The sequence below is a fragment of the Acartia tonsa genome, chromosome 12 (genome assembly GCF_053477335.1).
Source record: "Acartia tonsa isolate MP-2025a chromosome 12, ASM5347733v1, whole genome shotgun sequence".
Taxonomy (NCBI): domain Eukaryota; kingdom Metazoa; phylum Arthropoda; class Copepoda; order Calanoida; family Acartiidae; genus Acartia; species Acartia tonsa.
Window position 1 is genome coordinate 32689042 of NC_137271.1, and position 17501 is coordinate 32706542.

At 32.0% G+C, this 17501-nt stretch overlaps 1 protein-coding gene across 1 annotated transcript; it reads right to left on the reverse strand.

Moving 5' to 3' along the window:
* Nucleotides 1-1068: 1068 nt before the first annotated feature.
* On the reverse strand, nt 1069-16834 carry LOC145334638 (cytochrome P450 2L1-like). Its single transcript, XM_080180172.1, has 17 exons — nt 16750-16834; nt 16026-16075; nt 15586-15640; nt 14540-14612; nt 14178-14268; nt 10770-10829; nt 10096-10199; nt 9355-9432; nt 8187-8314; nt 7497-7605; nt 6326-6448; nt 4936-5051; nt 4487-4565; nt 3921-4019; nt 2851-2943; nt 2378-2464; nt 1069-1889 (listed from the first exon to the last, which is right to left on the reverse strand). Exons 1-17 carry the CDS (start codon nt 16815-16817, stop codon nt 1818-1820), a joined length of 1485 nt encoding a protein of 494 aa, XP_080036298.1. The 5' UTR covers nt 16818-16834; the 3' UTR covers nt 1069-1817.
* Between the last annotated feature and the right edge of the window lie 667 nt (nt 16835-17501).

A 17501-nucleotide genomic window follows, 5' to 3' on the forward strand; every position in this document is an offset into this window, starting at 1 on the left:
GTAAAGGCTTAGGGGAAGAAGGGATTGTAGATTGTTCTTTCCCAGCCTGATGACTATGTATGGTTGTTATTTAACCTGATTTTATAGTTTAGTTAATATTGTTTTGTTATTAGCGAGCACAGCTACTCTATTACCAGAATATTATGGATCTAAAGGGATAAGACAATAGCCGATAAATTGATGTACTTCATCAATGATGATACATAAAATTACCCCTTTTGCAGATTACAATTAATGATTATAACGTTTCGACACTTAACTTAACCAATCAAAATTAACTTAAAGTCCCCAAAGTTGATAAGCCAACAAAAAAGAAAAGGCTATTATAAAATTTTGGGGACTAATATCATAAACAGCCCATTGTCCCCTCTCAGCCTGCTAGAATTTGGTAGTGAGTCCATAAATGTAAAAACTAAAAATTCAGTAATTTATTGGCGATCTACTAAAAATGGTACATTATTTGCTATTGCTGCGCTTGTTATGGCCTTAATTGGTTTTTGTTACTTAAAATTTAGGATATCTTTAGTATTAGAAATTAAATGTACCTTAATTTTCTTAAAATTTCATAATGAATACCCAAAAAATATAAATATTAAAGAGAGCAAGCTAAAAAATGTTAATTCTTTTCTTTCCATGATAATTAGGCTGTTAAAGTCTAAGTTTATTTTCTTAAATCTTTTAATAAGAAATGTTAGCTTCAATATATTTAAATACTAAGTATGATATAAATATGCTTACAATAAAGTTTTATTTATTTGCAACACGCAATGTGTGTTCTATGAAGCGTAATTATCATTTTCTGTGTGCTTTTTTAGGTTAAACATGAAAAATTTTGAACATATTGAAATTTTTATAACAAATAAAAACATACAAATTTAACTATAGTTTATGCGATTGTTTAAAGTTGTATACTAATATTTCAAACATTACCTGGATCTTTAATAAACAGCTATGCAACGAGAACCATATCGGTAAGGTAGTTTCTTGGCTACATACGGATACTATTCAAACAGGCAGATAGACATCCTGTTACTTTTTATGTAGATTACTATAAACTTACTCTATTTTTTAAAATTTATTATTCTAAAAGTCTAAACAAGAGAAGAAAATTTTAGAATTATTACAAATTAAGATATGATCAAAGAAAAATATATGTAGATGAAAAACCAATATTATGATATAAAGAGCACACTCAATTGTGATTAACAAAATTATCCCTTCTTTAGATCTAAACAATTGGTGGAAAATTTTTTACCAAAAAATCTAGTTTTCATAACAGTCCACAAAGTTTTAGATTAAACAAAACGTGTTTTTTAAAACTTTAGGTACAAGTATAATTTCCCTGATTCCCCAAGTTTTTAGCGGGACCCTAAAAAAAGGATTGGTCAATGGAATACATATTTTTGATGACATCGGAATTATGAAAAAAAGTATTTCTTTATAACAACATTACAGGCTACTAGCAGCTACGCATCTTGAGGCTGGAAAAATAGATTAAAACCTTCCTAAGATTTAAATCTGAAATAGCCTAACACCACAACGAAAGATACCCTCCCCCAAAATAGTTAAAAACCTTCCCTGGACTTCATTGTAAAGAAGAACCGTATCGGTTCAGCGGCTAGAGAGATCCTTCGCTACAAACAAAAAAAACTTACTACTTTATATAAAAGGATGAACAGACAATTGTCTAGACGTAAAGCCATTATAGCGATGTACTAACGTAGGCTTAATGTTTAGCCGTTTAGCCGCTAGCAGCCTTTTAAGTTATCATGAAAAAAAATTATTTCGTATTGCCGACTAGATCTCATATAATTATTTTAATGGATATTATTTCTATGTCTGAAAACAACTCTGTATGGCCGAGGATTTCTCAAAACAGCTGTTCCACTCTGAATAAAATAGAAAATTATTATTTAAAAAAAACTGCAAATAGTGCAGAACTGTTATTTATCAAATCGTATAATAGGCAGTTATCCACAGAAGTTTAAAACCATTTTAGTCATGCCCGATGGGCCAGAGGATAATGGACAAAATAATGCCTTTTCTCGCAGTCGTAGCGGTCATGCGTCATATTAAAAGGGTGAGGCAATTTTCAGTTCCCAGATTTCGCGATTTGAGAAGAAAAAAAATCTTTATATTATGGCGAATTAAATAATCTTGCAAGCATCGCTTTTATCTTATACAGAAAAAAAGTAAATCAAATCGCAAAATCTGAGATCTGAAATTTGCGTCACCCTTCAACATGACGCATGCCATTGACGGCGTATGACCGGGAGAAATGGCATTATTTGGTCAACCTCCCTCAAATCTTTGAAACCCCACATATTACCCCCCCCCCCTCAAAATAAAAAGCTTGGAAGTCCAAGGCCGCAAGTACCTTGAATTGTGTGGCAATGATTCCATTATCTTCCCCAGGTATGGAGAGACTGTAGCTGGCCAGAACGTTGGTCAACATTAAGAACATCTAAAAACAAGGATAAATATTTTCAGTCCATATGATGAATAATGCCAGTAATGGGTTAAACAGGAGTTATGTGCGAGATTATATCAAATTATCAAATTATTTATGGCATGGGGGTTCTTTAGGCGATTCCCTTGGGAGGGTGGTGGCACCATCTCCTTCAAAACATAAACCCTCTCAGGATAGTAGAGAAGTTACACTTTAAGGAGAACCATAACTGTTCAGTGGATTGCAAGATCCTTCAGTACAGACAGTCACACAAACACAGATCCTGTTACTTTTATATGGGGATAGTAGCTCGATGTATGTGTTCGTTGGTGTCTTGAAACCACTTGAATCAAAGCTACTCTGTATTTCACTGTGTCCCCCGTCTGTCCTTATGTACATACCTGCATATTGGCCAAAGCCTCGCCCGGACACCTTCTCTTACCCACTCCATAGGGGATATACCCAGATAGTTCTTCATCACTCTTCAACTCATTCTAAAAGCAGAAGGATAATCATGTCCATAAGTAGAGCAGCTGTGTTAAGTCTGTAAAAATATTTTATGCGGAAATGTATCTAAAACTTACCCTTTTGGTGTCTTTGACTTACAATACTAGAACCCACCCATTTTTCTTTTTTTGGCTATTTTCTAAGACTTTGTGTACTAGCACATAATGCCGCTAAATTATTACTTTTATAGCAGACGAAGCTTAATAAAAACATATGGATATTTGTTTAGATCTTGATGGATGGAACAATGATAAATAATTTGATATAACCCAACAATTCTTAACAACATAATTACTAGGGTTGGCAATCCGTATCCGAATCCAGAATCCGCCCGATTTTTGGTCAATTTTAGAATCCGAATCAGGAATCCGTTTTTTAATAGCGGATTCCGATTCTTAATTGGTCGACTAAAATTTGCGTCTTGAGATTTTTTTCAACTCCCTCTTTTTGAAGGCAAAGACTATCATCATTATATATAATTTCTTTTAAAATCTGGTTCGATTCTCGGAAGTGAATTATAGAGAACACCAAGAACATTAATTGTTTAGTACATATGTAGCACTTATTTTTTTTAATTCTTAAAAAAAGGCCTTTTAAAATATTGCTAGAATCCGGAATCCGAATTTGAATCCGCAGGAATCACCTATTTTTTTGATGGATTCTTGTAAGAATCCGAATCTGGTCCAAATATTTGACGGATTGCCATCCCTAATAATTATACTTTATGTAATGTTGATGGGAATAGGGGTAATTTTTCTAAGGTCGATTTCTTCTGAGAGGGTGGTGATAACTTTGTTCAGCGGTTATCGAGATCCTTTGGTATACACAGACAGACACACTCAGACTCAAAGACATCCTGTTACTTTTATGTAGGAATGGTATGAAAAGGGAATATTTAAAAAATATATATAATTCAATAATGTTCACATTGATTCTCTACTAGCATACAATAATAAAAAGATACCTTATCATTAAGAAAATGTTCAGGGTAGAACTGTTCAGGTTTCAGCCACAGCTTGGGGTCACGGTGGCACACATTCAAATTGGCAAGAACAATTGTTCCCTGAAAAGAAAAACTTTCTCAGTATGACTTAAAATCCGCTTAATTTTCCGCTAGACTAGAACCGCTTCTTGGTCATACTGAAAAATCATGTAGAGCTTCCAATTTACAATTTTCCACAAATATTCAAATTCTACATTTTAATATCCACGGAAAGCTGTGTATAATACGATGCGATAAATAACTATTATAGTATGGATTCGAATCCGATTCATATAAGCTGGATTAAAACATACTAAAAATCATATACCGTATCCTATTTATTATAGAGAATTTTCAATATAAACAAAAAAAAAAGAATCCTAAAATTCATTTTATTGTCTGTGCAATACTGTCAATCAGAATTAGTTTATATCGAAATTTTTCTACATATAGGGTAGGCCTGCCGTAAAAGATAACTTTGGTTGTAAATTCAGGCATGTTAGAATTGTCCTATTGATTTCCAACATTTTTTTTATTTAAATCTTTACCTGGGGGATTGTATAACCAGCAATTTTTGTGTCAGCCATGGTTTTGTGCATCAGTCCTGTTGGGGCTATGTCAGCAAACCTGAATAAATAAATAGACTAAAACCTTCCTAGGTTATTTACCTTTTTAGTTTTCATTAAAAATATAATCTTAATTCTTTCCTTATGGCGGGGATGAGGGGTAGGAGACAGGACATTTTCGTAATTTTACCCATTCAACCTTAAAAATTGTCCCTAATGCTGCTATGTCAGGCGCGTGACATCAATAGTAAGAGTAGGGTGAATGCCTTGGCCCATAAACAGGCACAGTTTGGACTTTCGGACAAAGGTGAAGCAACCAAAGAATTGTTTGACTAATAGGGGAAACTGTAGTGATAAATAGGCATCACATTATTGGACTGTGAAAAAGACAAATTCCAAAAAATATAAGTAATTTGAGAATGTTCATTTACCTATGAATTTCCTTGATAACAGCCATGGTGTAGGGAAGGTCATCCTTCTTGTCCCAGGTAACTGTTTCTCCAGGTCCAACAACTGCGTCCAGCTCTGCCTGCAGCTTTCTCTGCACCTGGATATGTTAGATTGGTGTTAGACATATAAGAAGACTTATTGATTTATTAACGGATTTATTGGTAGATTTTTCACTAGATTTATTAAAAGATTTATCGATAGATTTATCCAATTTATCTGATAGATTATAGGATAGAACCATACAATAGATTTATCATTAGATTTACGAATAGATTTAGCAATAGATTTAGCAATATACTTAGCAATAGATTTCTGGATAGATTTATTAATGGATTTATTGATAGATTTATCGCTAGATTTATTGATAGATTTATCAATAAATAAATCAGTAGATGTTCTTTATGATGGTAATATGACTTAAAGGACGCCTGCAAGAAATACCACGCTTTAACTGCTGAAAGACTGCCACATGAAGACCCAATACCCTAAATTTAAAGCCTTCAGCTTCAATAACAAAAAAGTTCTAGGCATTTCAAAATAGCATTTTATGTACAATGGAAATTTTGAAAGATTTTTAATGCTTATAAAAGAAAAAACAATATTAAATTACGTCGCCTAGACACAAAATCATGAGTTTATCTTTGTCAGAAACTTAGATTTCAGGTAACTGATTACATTTTTACAATAAAAACACTACATCTCATAGTCAAAATCCATAAAAAAATTCGATTTAAATTGCATTTTTAAACGAAAATCAAACGGAAACAAAGGGGGAAATTAAGACAAGCTCAGCTGTGATTGGTTGCTTAGCTAATTCAGCCTTCTGATTGGCTACAGTACAATCGGTACAACGCAAGTTAAACTTAATTTTTTTTAATGATTTCGACTATAAAAATGGGTATTTTTATTATAAAAATATAATTAGTTACTGGTTGCCTAAATTTATGGCAAAAATAAGCTTATAATTTTGTTTCTAGGCCACGTAGTTTAATTTCAAAATTTCTAACATTAGCACTACAATTCTTTCAAAATTTTCATTGTACATAAAATGTCATTTTAAAATGCCTAGAACTTTTTTGTTATAGAAGCTGAAGGCTTCAAATTTGGGGTATTGGGTCTACTTGTGGCAGTCTTTCAGCAGTTAAAGCGTGGTATTTCTTGCAGGCTTCCTTTAATCAGTCAATCAATCAATCAATTTATAAAATCTATCTATCCATAAAAATATACCTGGGGATTGCAAGACAAGAACCTGTATGCTCATCTCATCATAACTCTTCATCTATCTATTTACCTAATTATCTATCCATCTATCAGTATTTATCTATCTACAAATATCTATCTATGAATTTGAATATTTATCTCTAAATATACCTGAGGATTACAAGACAAGATCCTGTATGCCCATCTCATCATAACAGACTCAGATTCAGCTCCAATAACAAATATTTCTCTTAGCATGGCAGCAAGCCCTTGGTCAGAGAAGGTTTCTTCACCCTAAAAATAAAAATATTATTAAAATGTGTTATTAATTACTATTTAAGATTTTTTTTTCTGATAGATAGATTAATAGATAGGATCAATTGATAAACATTAAATAGATAGATATATACTGATTTTATACATTTATTAAAAGATCATTAAAATAAATTTGTAATGTGATTAATAGATATAGACTTGTAAATTATACATTTATTGAAAGTGTTACTTAGATTATTATGAGTTATATAAGCAAATAAACGATTTCTATGGATTATGGTTAGATATAAAGACAGAGAGAGTTATATTTACATGGATTAATAAATAGTCTTTAAATGTTACTTAGTTATCGGGGACCTAAAGAGATAAGCCAATAGCCGATAAATTAATGTACAATTACATCCTCAATAAAGATACACAAAATTACCCCTTCTTTAGTCCCAAAAGTTGTCCTGGATAGAAAATTCGATAGATGATTAAATACATTATATATGTATTAATCATTAGATTCATAAAAACACTAATAGGTAGATAGTCAGGAAAATGTTACCTGGTTGATATGAGTGATATAAGCATCCTGTAGATCTCCAGTCCGGTTACCTCTGTACTCTTGCCTGTGCTCTCGGATCGACTTACCTGGTTGATATGAGTGATGTAAGCATCCTGTAGATCTCCAGTCCGGTTACCTCTGTACTCTTGCCTGTGCTCTCGGATCGACTTACCTGGTTGATATGAGTGATGTAAGCATCCTGTAGATCTCCAGTCCTGTTACCTCTGTACTCTTGCCTGTGCTCTCTGATCCACTTACCTGGTTGATATGGGTGATGTAAGCATCCTGTAGATCTCCAGTCCTGTTACCTCTGTACTCTTGCCTGTGCTCTCTGATCCACTTACCTGGTTGATATGAGTGATGTAAGCATCCTGTAGATCTCCAGTCCTGTTACCTCTGTACTCTTGCCTGTGCTCTCTGATCCACTTACCTGGTTGATATGGGTGATGTAAGCATCCTGTAGATCTCCAGTCCTGTTACCTCTGGACTCTTGCCTGTGCTCTCTGATCCACTTACCTGGTTGATATGAGTGATATAAGCATCCTGTAGATCTCCAGTCCTGTTACCTCTGTACTCTTGCCTGTGCTCTCGGATCCACTTCTCACTTATCTCATGAAATCTATTCCTGAATTTGAAAACAAATCAAACAAAGTTCAACTGTTGAAATCAATTTTTTAAAAACATTTATTAAAAGGGTTGACTTTTATAATCAATTCAAAACATGTATCTAAACTTCAAATGATCGATTTGTCAAGCACATTATAATATCTAAAATCCAACATTCTGAACCAATTATTCGTGCATTTTTTCTCAGTTCAGTAGATTAAAAGTAACAAAGGCTATTATCAGCCGCGTGTAATACCTCAGTGAAATCATCATGCATATTATAACTTCAAAAATAAGCTGGGTGTCTAAAACTGTTCCCAAACAGACAATCCATCTGTTTGGAATTTTTTTATGGCACACATGGGCGGTTTAAATATAAGACTCATTCACGACTGAGAGACAGCTGCCGAGCCCTGGTAATTATCATTCCAAAATATAAACAGATTGTTTTAAATTAATTCTTTTGGGGTAGTTATATTTTATTCAGCCCCCCCCCCCCCCGTTGTTAGACATGGGGGAAAAAATCATCCAGCACTTTGCGTGAAAGCAACATAAATTATTACCCAAATTAAACCAACTTTGGATATAAAAATATGAAACCTGTAATATCTTCCTCTCTCAATGCAAGTGATGCTTTCTGGTAAAATTTTAGTCAGGATGGGCACAAAGGAGAATATGGTGGCGCGGGACATAAACTGAGTTATCTTGTCTATACACTCATATACAGTCTGAAATAGATTAGATAGATAGATTGATAAATAGATTGACAAATAGATTAACAAATAGACAAATGAGATTATGTATACGCGTGAAAACTGAGTTATCTTGTCTATACACTCATATACAGTCTGAAATAGATTAGATAATTAGACTGATTAATAGATTGACAAATAGATTGACAAATAGATTAACAAATAGACAAATGAGAATATGTTAGCGCGGGACATAAGTTATCTTGTCTATGCACTCATATACAGTCTGAAATAGATTAGATAATTAGATTGATAAATAGACAAATGAAAATATGGTGGCGCGGGACATAAACTGGGTTATCTTGTCTATACACTCATATACAGTCTGAAATAGATTAGATAGTTAAATTGATAAATAGATTGACAAATAGAAAATTGAGATTATGGTGGCTCGAGACATAAACTGAGTTATCTTGTCTATACACTCAAATACAGTCTGAAATAGATTAGATAATTAGATTGATTAATAGATTAACAAATAGACAAATGAGAATATGGTGGCTCGGGACATAAACTGAGTTATCTTGTCTATACACTCATATACAGTCTGAAATAGTTTAGATAGATAGATTGATAAATAGATTGACAAATAGACAAATGAAAATATGGTGGCGCGGGACAAAAACGGAGTTATCTTGTCTATACACTCATATACAGTCTGAAATAGATTAGATAATTGGATTGATAAAAATATTGACAAATAGATTGACAAAAGGTTGATTGTTAGAACAATTGACAAAACTACAGTAGGATTTTTAAACAGGTCAATTAATTTATCAATAGAAAGATCGCATAGAAAAGAAATATAAGAAATTAATATATATCTTAAAATGTCTTAAATATTTAGATTTGTCCAGAATTTGTCTACCACAGACCATTTTAGATATCTAGCTATCTAGATGTATCTATCTATCTATTTCTATACCTGAAATTCTTGCTGCTGTGCGTGTAACTTCTTACTACCCCCATAACCTAGATATCTAGCTATAGATGTCTCTATCTATCTAACTGTATACCTGAAATTCTTGCTGCTGTGCGTGTAACTTCCTACCACAGACCAAACTCCAAAGGATATTCAGAATGCTGATGTTTGTCTAAATAAAATACATGAAAATGGATGTACAATATATGTGGATATATGACAGGTAAATCATTGTTGTCAATTTAGTTTGCTATTTCCCTGTAAGTTATTGGTCGTTTATCCAGTAGGATGGGGAAACTGCAAGGTTCACTATATCAGAGAACATGAAAATCTTGTGTAAGATCCATGTAATAATAAATCCATTTACATGGTATTTGTTGAAAACCTAAAAATCTAGTAGTAAATCTAATTTATTATATTAGAGTATGTCTTTCTGTCCATCTGATCTACTTACTGTCATTAAAGTTTTCTCTACGTAGTCTTCAGTATGTATGCAGTCTATGACTTTCAACATACAAATAACTTTTGAAACTAACATATTATTTTCTAGAGCTGCAGTTCAAAACGTTTCTGGTGTCTTTTCTTATGACGGGGTTTTAGCCAAAGCTCAAACCCATAACCTACTAGCGGTGGCATTACTTCTATTATTAGTAGCAAAGCCTGTCTATAGTTCAAACTTCAAAATGTAAGTCAGTCTATAAGAAACGGAATAAGTGAAACGTAGAATTCTCAGCTATTATTCACGATAGACAGCTGAAATTTAAGATGAAGATTCCCTTTATTCCATGATTTTTGGTACTTAATTGTTTCCATCTTTGTTTCGTTATTTTTTTACCTTGTAACTAATAGTAATAGCTTCACCCTCCTTCTTAGACAAATCCATTTTCAAATCAAAAACTTCATCAAGAACTACATCCTCTAAGCCTTTGTGGGCAGGTCCTATGTAAGCAGATGTTTAATAGATTAACCAGAGAGAAAGGGAAAAATTGGCTGTTTATTACACTAGTCCCCAAAGTTTTGTAATAATGTTTTCTTATTCGTTGGCTTGATAACTTTGGGGACTTTAGTGAGTTTTGATTGGTTCGTTAACTAAGTTGAGTGTTCAAACGTTTCAACCACCAATTTTAATCTACATAAGGGGTAATTTGTATCATTTTTGGGGATGAACACCAATTAATCGGCCATTGTCTTTTCTTTTTGATTTCTGAGATTAACCCATAAAGCTCGGTCTTTTTCAAGAATTTCATCACCCCTTTTTATCCAATCCTAAAAGAGCTAGTTTTATTAACAACCTCAAAAAAAGTTTAAAGATATATACATTATAAATTTTATTTTTAAGCTATAACTTAAGAAATTTGTTTCATAAAATGTTTTTTTTCACAAAAATTCAGCCGTCTGTTATGAATAGCAACTGGTAAAATCACATTTTCCTCATATCGTTACGGAATGACTGACGGACTGACAGACAAAGTAAAATATAGAGTAGCTTTGCTACTAAACAAGAATAACCTGTGACAGTATCCAGATATTTGTTGAGGAAATCTCTCTGAACCATCCAGTGTTTGCCCTCTGAATTATTACAAGTTGTTTATCGCAACGTATTATAGACAGCTTTCCGCGGATATCAAAAGAAAGAATTATTAAGATTAAAACCAGTTTTGTTAGATCCGAGGGGCCGAAGTCGTGGGCTAACTTAACTGGTATTAATTTTATGATTTTTATTTCAAGGACAAAAAAAATATTAGCGAGCAACAAAAAGCTACAAATTTTAATAAAAATATTAGGTAGTAAACTTTTTTTTTATTATTATTAACAAAGAAAATTTACATGTTTATGACTTTTGACTTCATAACTAATAAGGGAGGGAGGGCACATAGGACTAGTATACCATAAGTTTTCATAACCACGTTTAATTAGTTTACTATTAAATTTTAATTTGTTTAACAGCGCTTATAAAAATTGTTCCATTGTTGAGTTCTTTCGAAGAAGAGAAAAATCTAGAAAGGGAGAAGTATGTTGCGGGTAAAATCCGTAAAGGTGTGTGATATAAGGTTTAAAAACAGTAGTAGAACGATAATATTAACTAAATATGTGTATTCCTTATTGAAAAGAACCATAGACAAAAAAAATCGGAAAAATCTTCGAATGCTTCGCCAATGTCAAACTGACAATAATAACAAAATTGACAATTAATAAAAAAACTTATTGGAAAAAGTTTCAAAAATTACAAATAATGCCAATTATTTCAAAGATATCAATTTTTCAAAACATTATTTGATTGTCATGATAATTCTATATATTATATGTTAAAAATTAATTTTTGTCAGCTTGACATTAGCAAAGCTTTCGGTGAATTTTTAAGATTTTATAAAAAAATTTTAGGTATCGTTAACTTAAAAAAAAATTGTCGGATCATGGAAAGAAAACAAAGTCATTCCTAAATTAGGACAGAAGTCACCTTCCTAGGAAGGACATAAGTAGCCTTCCTTAAGTGAGAATTTGTTAGATGAAGGGCATAACTTGCCTCCCTTAACAAAGATTTTGCAAGTTTGAGGACATAAGTAGCCTCCCTTCACCTCACAAAACCTAGCTTTTTGATCCTTCACATAGCAAAATCTTGCATAAAATTGGTTTTTGGTCCATTACATAGCAAAATATTGGAAAACTTAGCTTTTCTGTCCTTCACATAGCTAATTCTTGCAAAACATAGCAAATTCTTACAAAACATAGCAAATTCTTGCAAAACATAGCAAATTCTTGGAAAACTTAGCTTTTCTGTCCTTCACATAGCTAATTCTTGCAAGACATAGCAAATTCTTACATAACATAGCAAATTCTTACAAAACATAGCAAATTCTAACATAACATAGCAAATTCTTGCAAAACATAGCAAATTCTTGCAAAACATAGCAAATTCTTGCAAAACATAGCAAATTCTTGCAAAACATAGCAAATTCTTGGAAAACATAGCTCTTCTGTCCTTCACATAGCTAATTCTTGCAAAACATAGCAAATTCTTGCAAAAAATAGCAAATTCTTACAAAACATAGCAAATTCTTGCAAAACATAGCAATTTCTTACAAAACATAGCAAATTCTTGCAAAACATAGCAAATTCTTGCAAAACATAGCAAATTCTTGGAAAACATAGCTTTTCTGTCCTTCACATAGCTAATTCTTGCAAAACATAGCAAATTCTTGCAAAACATAGCAAATTCTTGGAAAACATAGCTTTTCTGTCCTTCACATAGCTAATTCTTGCAAAACATAGCAAATTCTTACAAAACATAGCAAATTCTTACAAAACATAGCAAATTCTTGCAAAACATAGCAAATTCTAACATAACATAGCAAATTCTTGCAAAACATAGCAAATTCTTGCAAAACATAGCAAATTAATGCAATAGGGGTCCCAAACTCAAAAACAAAGTCCAAAAATTTTTTGATACTTAAAATATTTTCGACCTGGTGTCCTCTCAGTAGGTATGCTTGGTGTCACCTGGGTATTTTTTCTTGAAAAATTTGACTAAGTGTCAAAATATTTTTGGACTTAGCCAAATTTACTAAGGATTAGAACCATTTCCCAAATCTTACCGTCGTTACCAAGGACACCAGGTCACCGAATCTTGAGAACCGGTGGTCGGATTGCGCTGAAACTTTGTTTTTGAGTTTGAGACCCCTATTGTAAGAATTTGCTATGTTTAGCAAGAATTTGCTATGTTTTGTAAGAATTTGCTATGTTTTGCAAGAATTTGCTATGTTTTGTAAGAATTTGCTATGTTTTGCAAGAATTAGCTATGTGAAGGACAGAAAAGCTAAGTTTTCCAAGAATTTGCTATGTTTTGCAAGAATTTGCTATGTTTTGCTAGAATTTGCTATGTTTTGCAAGAATTTGCTATGTTTTGCAAGAATTTGCTATGTTTTGTAAGAATTTGCTATGTTTTGCAAGAATTTGCTATGTTTTGCAAGAATTAGCTATGTGAAGGACAGAAAAGCTAAGTTTTCCAAGAATTTGCTATGTTTTGCAAGAATTTGCTATGTTTTGCAAGAATTTGCTATGTTTTGCAAGAATTTGCTATGTTTTGTAAGAATTTGCTATGTTTTGCAAGAATTTGCTATGTGAAGGACAGAAAAGCTAAGTTTTCCAAGAATTTGGTATATTTTGCAAGAATTTGCTATGTTTTGCAAGAATTTGCTATGTTTTGTAAGAATTTGCTATGTTTTGCAAGAATTTGCTATGTTTTGTAAGAATTTGCTATGTTTTGCAAGAATTTGCTATGTGAAGGACAGAAAAGCTAAGTTTTCCAAGAATTTGCTATGTGAAGGACAGAAAAGCTAAGTTTTCCAAGAATTTGGTATGTTTTGCAAGAATTTGCTATGTTTTGCAAGAATTTGCTATGTTTTGCAAGAATTTGCTATGTTTTGCAAGAATTAGCTATGTGAAGGACAGAAAAGCTAAGTTTTCCAAGAATTTGCTATGTTTTGTAAGAATTTATTATGTTTTGCAAGAATTTGCTAAGTTTTGCAAGATGAAGTACATAAGCAGCCTTCCTAATGTAAGAATTTGTCAGACAAAGGACATAAGTCACCTCCCTTAAGTTAGATTTTGTTAGATGAAGGACATAAGTAGCCTTCCTTAGATCAATTTCCAGTGACTTCTGTCCTAATTAGGAATGACTTTGTTTTCTTTCCATGATCCAAATTGTCTATAGTTCTTTTCAATAAGGAATACACATATTTAGTGAATATTATTGTTCTTCTACTGTTTTTAAGCCTTAAAACACACACCTTTACAGATTTTATCTGTAACCTACTTTTCCCTTACTCCAATTGCAGGGATATATGTAGCAGTGGCCAGTGGAGGACAATTTACATGTCCTCCTAATAGTATGTTAACTGTATTTTATTGTTTGCAAACCTGTTGTGGTGACTCCAGTTTTTCCCTTCTGGAAAAATGTTCCAGAAAAGTTGCCAGGTCTGCCAGAAAATTCTGCACGCTCAAATGCTTCCTGTAGCAAAGTATTATTGTACAGCGTTACAGATAATCATACAGTCAGATAGAGTGAGGGAATATAACGTTTATATGAAAGTAAAAGATTTCAAAATATTTTTTTAAGAAGATAGATAGATAGACAGTTAGATAAATAGATAAACACATACCTTAATAAGTTTGTAGCTATTAAGAACCACAACAGGAGTGCTTCCAACATAGGTAGATATACAGATAAATAGATAGATAGCTATACAGATAAATAGATAGATAAATAGATAGACATATACCTTAATAAGTTTGTAGCTATTAAGAACCACAACAGGAGTACTACCAACATAGATAGATAAAATATCACCGTATCTAGAAATAATAAATCATATCTAACAACGAAATAATAATGTTAGTATTAGATTTGTGTTATTTGGAAATTTTAAAAGATATAAGTTGGGCTTTCCCTTATAATGCCTGTAGAGCACTGAACACCCCCCCCCCCCTCCAAACCCCACCTTATTTTTGTAGATTGGAGTGTTATACACAATTCTGTGGGTATTCAGCCATTTATTGGTCGGTTCGTTCATCCAGTAGATGGAAAGGGGATAGGGTAAAACGGTTGGATGTGTTGAGATCGTTATTTTAGCCAGCTACAAGTTTCACTTTATTTCAATACATAATAATGTAGTGTAAGATCATAATAATAATAATAAATCTATTGGTTACGTAAGTTAATTCAAGATTTAAGTTTTTTTTGAATTAATCAATATACAGAAATATCTAAAAAGTAATGATACCGTACAAATCCTAGTTTAAACAAGGATGACAACATCCATGAAAGCGAAGCACTGAAACGGTAGGACAAACGGACATTAACACTGGTATAGTGTTAGAACTGAATAATCAATAATCAGAATATAAATGTATAAGAGTCGAAGCAAAATTGAAAGTAAATTTGTTGAAAATCTGCTTGATACAAGATAATGTTTAGGGACATACTTACATTTTTAGGACTTGATTATAGAGTTATTACATCATACTTTGTTGTCCCAGGAATCAATATACAAAAAATCAGATCAATCAGATAATTAGATCACATAAAAATTTGTTGTAAAAAAAGTAAAAAAATCACCATATTTAAAATGGACGTACGGACATTCTGGTATTGGTTATAGAGTTGCTACGCTTTTTAAATCATACCTAACTACTAAAGGAATCACTATGCAAAGTTTGAAATCGATAGGACAATTCTAACATGCATAAATTAACGAAAAAAGCTATCCTTTACGGACGGACCGACCCTAATTTTAGAAAAGCTTCACTTCAAAAAAAACATATTTGCCTATTTTTAAGCTTTGATAATGATTTGATCAGGTTTCTAACATCCAGACTTACAGCTGCAATTTTGAGAAATTATTTTATAATTTTACTCGCTTTGTCTGTATGTCTATCCGAAACGCAATTGGAGATATGCGAATTTTATCAATTTCTGTTTGAAATATGCTTCTGAATTCTCTAGTGAAGATTCAAATGATGTCCAGGAAGCATCCACTTCTCAACTTCCTTCGAAAGATTTCGCTGGTATTATTAGAAATAATCATGTATAACAAACATAAAAAAAGGTGTTTGTCTGCTAGAATTTTGAGGTGAGAAGGATTAAGATAAAATTAGATAAACAAAAAAAATAAGAAAGCTATCTGTAAAGTAGTAAAGTAAATCACAAACCATAGTTTTAAAACAATAGAACAATTCTTCCACTCTATAAAATAATTTTCAATTTTCCTGATCCAATAAAAGGAACATTCAGCGGGCCAGGTGGAAAATTTCTTGGCCTAAAAAATATAAAAATTATCAATTTGAGTGATAAAAAACAGATCTATAGTATAGATGTATATATAAGACAACTATCTCCCTTCATTTTTCAGCTTATTATTTTCCAAGCTTAAAGGTAGTGGTCCTGAGGTATACCAAACATTGCCAAAGATAGTCCAAACTTTGTATATCTACTCTTATATTTTCTAGGGTATTTCAAAGTTTACCTAATTGAGGTTTTAAGCCAGTCCTAGGGTACTCCGATTTCATAGCTTGTAGGGTATTTCAAAGTTGATTTTTTGAAAAAGCTAATGTTTAGGATCGCTCATATAGTATTCCAATATTTAAATACCTAATATTATACCTTCTAGGGTATTTCAATCTTTACCTTCAGGGTAGTCTAATATTTATATACCTTCTAGGGTATTTCAATCTTTACCTTCAGGGTAGTCCAATATTTATATACCTTCTAGGGTATTTCAAAGTTTACCTTCAGGGTAGTCCAATATTTATATACCTTCTAGGATATTTCAGTCTTTACCTTCAGGGTAATCTAATATTTATATACCTTCTAGGGTATTTCAATCTTTACCTTCAGGGTAGTCCAATATTTATATACCTTCTAGGGTATTTCAATCTTTACCTTCAGGGTAGTCCAATATTTATATACCTTCTAGGGTATTTCAAAGTTTACCTTATTGATGTTTTGAGAAAGCTAATAAGTAGGATAGCTCCTAGGGTAGTCCAAATTATCCAATACATAATAATACTCTAAAAGAGTTACAACAATTTAACAATACAGCCTTAAATGCTAAAATCATTATAACTTATAAGGAATTTAAGGATAAAAACAACCTAAATGCCAAAATATAGTAGTTTATCTACATAAAATAGTCTAAAACCAACCAAAATGCAATACAATGCTTTCCGGAAAATTGTAAATACATATATTGAGATATTTTCGAGGTCTTAATGGACACACACATCCATCTAACTTGGAAGTTTTTATGATTCAAAAATTACACTGTATTGAAGATAAATGAAAAAAAGCACTTTTGTCCATATGTATAAAACAAAAACATTTTTCGCTTTTGATAAGATTATTCAAACTAAAAGGCCTCTCCCATAGTTGTTATCAGAAAAAATTATACATACTTTTTCTTCTGTAGCGCAGCTACTCTATAGGTAACGTATGACCAACTATGAGAAGTTATTGAACATCAAAATTAAATTATTAAGAAAACATTTAGCTAAAACTTATTTAAAGTTAATGTCATATTTCATGATTAATTAGCAATTTGATTTACATGATATCTTTAATTCTCCTTTTCTCAATCTATAATGCTAAACTGTTCCTTTTTTATTAAACTAGCAGCTACGCTCCTAATATCTAGGAGCTATGGAGTAAGAGAAATAAGAATATAGACTAAAACCAAACTTAGATAT

Bases quoted from the DNA above. Each gene is read 5' to 3' on its own strand.
- LOC145334638 (XM_080180172.1), bottom strand. From the start codon at position 16,817: ATGTATTGGATAATTTGGACTACCCTAGGAGCTATCCTACTTATTAGC. The intron at 14,269-14,539 runs GTATATGTCTAT...ACTTTGCTACAG, and splicing joins ATAGCTACAAACTTATTAAG to GAAGCATTTGAGCGTGCAGA. The intron at 2,465-2,850 runs GTATGTACATAA...CCTTGTTTTTAG, and splicing joins AGGCTTTGGCCAATATGCAG to ATGTTCTTAATGTTGACCAA.